A 7,755-nucleotide genomic window follows, 5' to 3' on the forward strand; every position below is an offset into this window, starting at 1 on the left:
TTTGAATTACTCCCAAATTAACTGGAGCATTTTCCTGACACTGAATGTGTTTGTCCGGTCCATATAAGGAAGTATTCATAACCCACGTTTCCCAGATTAAATGACTAAACGTACAGTTTGAGAAGTGACAGCATCGATCAGGGTAGATCTATATATTTAGGAGCTGGATATTTATAGCAGATTCACAGTAACATCGAAAGACTCAAGTACTGAATAATACAACAGGATGCAGGTAATCCTTACAGTATATAGACTAGATCTGTATAATTATATAATGATCATGATCATTTGATACACTGGCTACAATGTTACTGGGGCCGGAATTACAGAACTGATCTGTTGCCGGGTATTTAAATATATTTTTAAATGTTCAACGATAATTGACTGTATCTTACGTATTATGAAATGATTTCAGCAAGATATTCAGGGTTTATTTATTTACATGTACTTATAGCATGTTCTAGATTCACTTCCTAGTGCTAAGGAATAATATTAAAAAGCATGCAGAGAACGAAATAACAATCTGATTATGGTGCATACATATACAATCTAGGTTTTTGATACATGTTAAATAACTAAAAAGATTATTAAGGATATTGACCTGTATTGAAAATTGGGTCAGCATTTTTTAGCCCACCATCATCAGATGGTGGGCTATTCAAATCGCCCTGCGTCCGTGGTCCGTCGTCCGTCCGTCCCTCCGTCCGTCCCTCCGTCCGTCCGTCCCTCCGTCCGTCCGTAAACAATTCTTGTTATCGCTAATCCTCAGAAAGTACTGAAGGGATCTTTCTCAAATTTCATATGTGGGTTCCCCTTGGTGCCTAGTTATGCATATTGCATTTTGAGACCAATCGGAAAACAACATGGCCGACAGGCAGCCATCTTGGATTTTGACAATTGAAGTTTGTTATCGCTATTTCTGAGAAAGTGCTGAAGAGATCTTTCTCAAATTTCATATATAGGCTCCCCTTGGTGCCTAGTTATGCATATTGCATTTTGAGACCAATCGGAAAACAACATGGCCGACAGGCAGCCATCTTGGATTTTGACAATTGAAGTTTGTTATCGCTATTTCTGAGAAAGTACTGAAGGGATCTTTCTCAAATTTCATATGTAGGCTTCCCTTGGTGCCTAGTTATGCCTATTGCATTTTGAGACCAATCGGAAAACAACATGGCCGATAGGCAGCCATCTTGGATTTTGATAATTGAAGTTTGTTATCGCTATTTCTGAGAAAGAACTGAAGGGATCTTTCTCAAATTTCATATGTAGGCTCCCCTTGGTGCCTAGCTATGCATATTACATTTTGAGACCAATCGGAAAACAACATGGCCGACAGGCAGCCATCTTGGATTTTGATAATTGAAATTTGTTATCGCTATTTCTGAGAAAGTACTGAAGGGATCTTTCTCAAATTTCATATATAGGTTCCCCTTGGTGCCTAGTTATACAAATTGCATTTTGAGACCAATCGGAAAACAACATGGCCGATAGGCAGCCATCTTGGATTTTGACAATTGAAGTTTGTTTTCGCTATTTCTGAGAAAGTACTGAAGGGATCTTTCTCAAATTTCATATGTATGTTTCCCTTGGTGCCTAGTTATGCATATTGCATTTTGAGACCAATCTGAAAACAAACATAGCCGACAGGCAGCCATCTTGGATTTTGACAATTGAAGTTTGTTATCGCTATTTCTGAGAAAGTACTGAAGGGATCTTTCTCAAATTTCATATGTAGGTTTCCCTTGGTGCCTAGTTATGCATATTGCATTTTGAGACCTATCGGAAAACAACATGGCCGACAGGCAGCCATCTTGGATTTTGACAATTGAAGTTTGTTATCGCTATTTCTGAGAAAGTACTGAAGGGATCTTTCTCAAATTTCATATGTAGGTTCCCCTTGGTTCCTAGTTATGCATATGACATTTTGAGACCTATCAGAAAACAACATGGCCGACAGGAGCCATCTTAGATTTTGACAATTGAAGTTTGTTATCGCTATTTCTCAGAAAGTACTGAAGGGATCTTTCTCAAATTTTCGTATTTAGGTCCAATTGAAGTTTGTTATCGCTATTTTACAGAAGGTACTGAAGGGATCTTTCTCAAATTTCATATGTAGGTTCCACTTGGTCCCTGATGTTGCATTTTGGGACCAATCCGAAAACAACAGACAGCCATTATCGCAAAATCTTAAATTTTATATATAGGTTCCCCTTGTTTGAAAAGTACTAGAGGGCTGTTTCTGAATTTACACAGATTAGTAAGACTTAGAGGAAGGGAAAAGTAGAGAAAAGATCAATCTGACATGGAACCTATAAAGATCATTCAATGGTGGGCGCCAAGATCCCTCTGGGATCTCTTGTTTAAAGAAGTGTTTCCCAAATAGTTGAAATAAAAATGGAATATTTGAAGGGAATGTTAACTTCAATAACAAAATAAAAAAACGTATCTTAGGATATTTTAAGTGGAGCCTCCTAGGGGTATTCTACTAATTAGTGTCACTGACCATAGCAAATATACCCTTTGTTGAGCCTGGGTATTGGACAACACATAGACTAATTACAGTGGTGGTCAAAATGTGAAGCGTCAGATTGACGAATGCGCACGGCATGCAAAAGTCGTGCGTCAAATTAAATTTTGCTGCGTCATTGACCCGAGGTCTCGGGTTAATGGATGCCCTGGGAGGTGATTATAAAAGGATTTGTAATCCTATTTGGATGGCAGGTATAAAATTGTAAATAAGTGTACATAGATGACGGTTAACTATTGGCTAGGGAACTTTCCCTTAAGCTCAAGTAAGAGTTGCAGACCAGGCTGATGTCGAAGGTGCAATTCCAGGTGGAGACAAACTGCTTTCTCCGTTGACCAATCCAAACTAAAGCTATAAGAGATTGAGAAGCTTCGTTGCCAATAGAACCTACAGGGTTGGTGTACATTGTAAGAGGCGAGGACATATAGTGACAGGGTTTAATTCTAAATAAAATTATTAAAGGACTAACCTGGCCAGTCAGTTTCTACTTTGGAGACCTATGTATGTTCCCTGCAGACAAAAGTTTGTACTCAATGTGTGGTTGAATCATAATAAAGTCCAAAGTTCCACCAGAATACATGTAAACTTAAGTGTTTCTTGAATTCTTAGGGGCCGCGGTGGCCGAGTGGTTAAGGTGTACCGACACTTTATCACTAGCCCTCCACCTCTGGGTTGCGAGTTCAAAACCTGCATGGGGCAGTTGCCAGGTACTGACTGTAGGCCGGTGGTTTTTCTCCGCTTTCCTCCACCTCCAAAACCTGGCACGTCCTTAAATGACACTGGCTGTTAATAGGACGTTAAACAAAAACAAACCAAACTTGAATTCTTAGCAAGACATGAGATGGATTTATGTTAGACCCTAAAATTATATTTTGTTTTGATTATCTCACTCGATTTCGCTACACAGACTTTATTTTATCAAGACATATTGTTTTATTGATAAATGGTCATTTGCCTGGCTTTCAAGTTAATCAATCAGTCATTATTAAAAAAAAAACAAGCGGTCAAACACTGACCAACTTACCAGTTTTACTGAAATAGGGATTGAATACACTTGTTTCTATTTTCATTGCACAGGACCCAAATGCAGATACAGAATGGAATGATATATTGCGAGCAAAAGGAATAATTCCTGAGAAGGAACAGGAAGTAACAGAAGACGATGTCGTCCATATGTTGGAACAGACTATCCAGGATAAAGCTAGAGGTGTGAATTCATCCTTAATTAATATGAAACATGTTTAACCTTTAACTACTTTTAAAAAACTGATTCTGAATTTCCACCTACATGATGTATGTTGTCTTCTGACAATCCTTGTTTTTATATATCACGATCTATTATCCTGATTAACCATCTACTGTGGTGTAATTTGGTTTGGTTTGGTATAGTTTTGAGTCTAATATATGTTTTCATTCATAGGAAAGGATTTATGTGATATGTCACTGCAAGAACTTGAAGATAAAGAAGATGACATTGATGAAGAAGAAGAAAGAATATTTGAAGCATACAGGTGATGATTAGTTTTTGTGATGGTACACTCATTTCAATATACAAATGTATGAAATTTATTGCACCCCGAAAATAACATTTTAGGTCATTTGCTTACTTAAATGCACATGACATAAGAAATGACTGAATTTGTCCCATCTTTCATTGACAAATGTAAGATTCTCTATTTAGGTATAAAGGTATAAAAATGAATTTTTGATTGTCCTCTTTCTCTTTTTTTTTTGCAATAATGAATACATATGAATGTGAAAATTTTGGTCTTATTAGGAGACAAAGAATGGCAGAAATGAAAGCAGCAGCAGCCAAGGCCAAGTTTGGAAGTGTGCTAGAGATCACAAAGGAGGACTGGGTCAGGGAAATCAACAAGGCTGGGGATGGAATCTGGGTCGTCCTGCATGTCTACAAACCAGGGTAGGTTATCTCCCCTCCACCAGACTCGTGCTTTGTCTTGGCAAATTTTACAAAAGATTAAGAATACTTGTATATATTTCATTTGTTTAATTTTCATTTTTTAGCTCACCTGGGTTTATGCCATGGCACGACGTCCATCCGTCGTCCGTCAACATTTGCTTTAAATCGCTACTAGTCATAAAATACTTAGTGGATTTTAACCAAATTTGGCCAGAAACATCCTTGGGAATTTAACCAAATTTGGGCAGAAACATCCTTGGGGGAAGGAAAACAGATTTTGCATAAATGACGATTCTGACCCCCAAGGGGCCAAAGGGGTGGGGCCAAATAAGGGAAATAGAGGTAATTCATTTAAATTGCTACTTGTCATAAAGTTATGAATTGATTTGAACCCAATTTAGTCAGAAGCATCCTTGGGGAAAGGTGAACAGATTTTGCATAAATGGTTGCTGTGACCCTCAATCCCATAACCATATGTAGCATCGAAGGACGTAAATGGATAAACACAATTCTGATGTAAAAATAGGCCAAAGAGTCTTTCCCCACCCTAAGTGACTTAGTTTCTTTAAACACAACCATGTTGTTAAAACATTCCTTGAGGTCTTTCAGACCCTTAGAGAGTCTGGACTTCGTTATTTCTTTGGGATCCCCACACTATTACCTTATACATGTATAGCATTGTTCTAGATTGACAAACATTATTTTGACTTTGATCAAATCCAACCAGGTGAGCAATACAGGCCACGGGCCTCTTGTTTATTGAATAAAAACCTTGTTAGTGTATGTATTCTAAGTATTGTTGTTGTTTTATTGGCTTGATTCATTGTTCTTTTTGTGATTTTTAAGTTAAATATTGTAACTTACATATAATGAGACTGGTACTTTTTTCCTTTCAGAATTCCTTTGTGTACATTGATAAATCAACATATGCTCGAATTAGCTAGAAAGTTCCCTGATGTGAAATTTGTGAAAAGTGTGTCGAGTGTGTGCATTCCTAATTATCCGGACAAAAACTTACCTACAATTTTTGTGTACCATGAAAATGAAATGAAGAAACAATGGGTGGGACCACATAATTTTGGAGGAATGAACTTTAAAAGAGACGGTGAGTACAATAACTAAATATCTCTTAGCTGTGAGTGTGAGATTTCCCTAAAATACAATGAAAGTCATTATGGTGTAAATTCTCTGACTTTTCCCTGATCAATTCTTTGAAGATGAAAGAGTTATTTTTTTTGGTCACCTGAACCAAAGGTTCATGGTGACCTACTGCTATCACCTTTTAACTGTTGTTGTGTGTCGTTTATCGTCCAACTTGCGTTAACTTTTTCTTGTTAATGCATGCATGCATAACTGGAGTAAATATGAACAGCTTTTGAGGAATCTTGGTGTTAAGTTTTATATAAAAAAGATCCTGGATGCATTAAAAAATAGGTCTGATTCAACTGTAACTTACAAAGTTATAGCCCTTTGCAGTTTAATTACCATTGGGCCATGTGAACACAATAATTTAAGTAAATATGAACAGATTTTGATGAAATGACAGTGTAACATCAGTAGGATCTTGGTCGAGTTCAACAATGGAACTAATTTGATTGTAACGTATAGAGTTGTGGTCCTTTGCAGATTTTGATGAAATTTAGTATGCTTTGAAGTTGAGTATGAACTTTATACCAATAAGATCGTTAGCAATTATCACATTGCGACTGACCTGATTGTTTACACTTTCGGTCTGAAGTCATGATATTTGGCCAGTAGCATGCTGGGATGAATGACTACCAAGCATATTCAAATGAATGACCTTAACTTGCTTTCAAAGTCATGGGGATCAGATATGTTCAATATTTTAAAGTTAATATTCTAAAAGCAAAAAATCGTCTATCAGTATGTGTTTCAGAATGCAGGTGACCAAAAAGCCCCCAAGTCTCTTTTTTTCTGAAATCTCGGTCTTTTCTGTTGCCAACATATACCAATGCTAATATTGGTTATGACATCATGGTTTCTGTCAAAAATCCAACGTAACTTTTGTTTAATGTCAGAACCATTCAGCTGTAATTATACCTTCCTTTGAAATGAAGAGAGATATGTTTTATAGCTATATGTTATGGTTCTTAAGATATAGTCGACGTCCCATCCAAATATAACTCTGAAAATGTGGCAAATATGTTTTCAGTAAACTTTAATATACAATCATCCACCCTTGCATCACTCCCAAGGTCACTGTTACTGTCACTGTAAGTTTAAATGTCAAATAATAATAAAATTGGAAAGTTAAATTTAGTCCAGACTAGTGCTGTTTTTAAACCCAACAATGTAGTGTATTTCACAGGGACTTGACCCAAATTCCAAATCCCATTGTTCTTATTCATGTTGCTCCAAGTCCCTGTGCTGTACTTATAAGTCACTGTGATGTTCATTTAGACTAGAGGTTGGATATGTGTTTACTAGTTAAATAGAACTTTCAAAACAATTTTTTGAAAAGAATCATTTTAATTTCATGTGTTTGGATGAGTATATGTAAGCATGTATTTGTGTTGGAATGAATGGGGTTTTTTGTCAATTTATATCAGTAATTACTTTATAAGAACAAGATTTACAAAGATTAGTGCCAGCCTCAAATCTTTGGGAAAGTTTTTGTTTGTTATCAAATTATATCACTGTGTTAGTTTGTGATTTGTTAATGAATCATTAAATCACTTGTATGTTTTCTCTTCAGAATTTGAATGGATGCTATCACAAAATGGAGTATTAAAAACAGACCTGGAAGGACCCCCAAAACAGGCGGTGGATGATGTGATGAGTCGAGCGGTGAGGGAGAGTGCAATAGACAGTGACGATGAGAATGATTGGTAGGACATACGCAGCATAGGTTTTTAAATAAATTTTATATTAATCACAATGTTAAAGTGTTGAGTTTTTCTTTTTACTAATACAAAGTTCGTGCCTGTCTTAGGGATATGGCAGTAGTGTTCTATAGATGCTTATAGTTTGGACTACTTCAGCTCATTTGCGTCCCTTCAGACATTAAAAGGAAAATAAAGCTTCTTAAATATTTTTGTAATGCATGTATGTATATGAATTCTTCACTGATATGATATTGTTCAAGAATTAACCAATATGCTTTAGATATCCAGTTCAACTACTTTAACAGGGCATCCAGTAGACCCTTGAGAGTATGTTTTTGACTCCCCAAACTGAGATCCGACTCCTTGGTTTGAAGAGACATGTCTATTTGACATATGTTTTGACCCTTCAGATTTCTCAGAAATAGTGATTTGACTTCAGAAATTGCTAAAAGTCAAGG

At 36.5% G+C, this 7,755-nt stretch overlaps 1 protein-coding gene across 1 annotated transcript; it reads left to right on the top strand.

Moving 5' to 3' along the window:
• The first annotated feature begins 44 nt into the window (after positions 1-44).
• On the top strand, positions 45-7,352 carry LOC117328127 (phosducin-like protein 3). The gene is made up of 6 exons (XM_033885512.1): positions 45-232; positions 3,608-3,737; positions 3,951-4,041; positions 4,308-4,451; positions 5,348-5,556; positions 7,168-7,352. The coding sequence occupies exons 1-6, from the start codon at positions 227-229 to the stop codon at positions 7,302-7,304; spliced, it is 717 nt and encodes a 238-aa protein (XP_033741403.1). The 5' UTR covers positions 45-226; the 3' UTR covers positions 7,305-7,352.
• The last annotated feature ends 403 nt before the right edge of the window (positions 7,353-7,755 follow it).

This window comes from Pecten maximus, chromosome 5, assembly GCF_902652985.1.
Source record: "Pecten maximus chromosome 5, xPecMax1.1, whole genome shotgun sequence".
Classification (NCBI taxonomy): domain Eukaryota; kingdom Metazoa; phylum Mollusca; class Bivalvia; order Pectinida; family Pectinidae; genus Pecten; species Pecten maximus.

Bases quoted from the DNA above. Each gene is read 5' to 3' on its own strand.
- LOC117328127 (XM_033885512.1), top strand. The intron at 4,042-4,307 runs GTGATGATTAGT...TGGTCTTATTAG, and splicing joins AGAATATTTGAAGCATACAG to GAGACAAAGAATGGCAGAAA. The intron at 4,452-5,347 runs GTAGGTTATCTC...TTTTCCTTTCAG, and splicing joins CTGCATGTCTACAAACCAGG to AATTCCTTTGTGTACATTGA.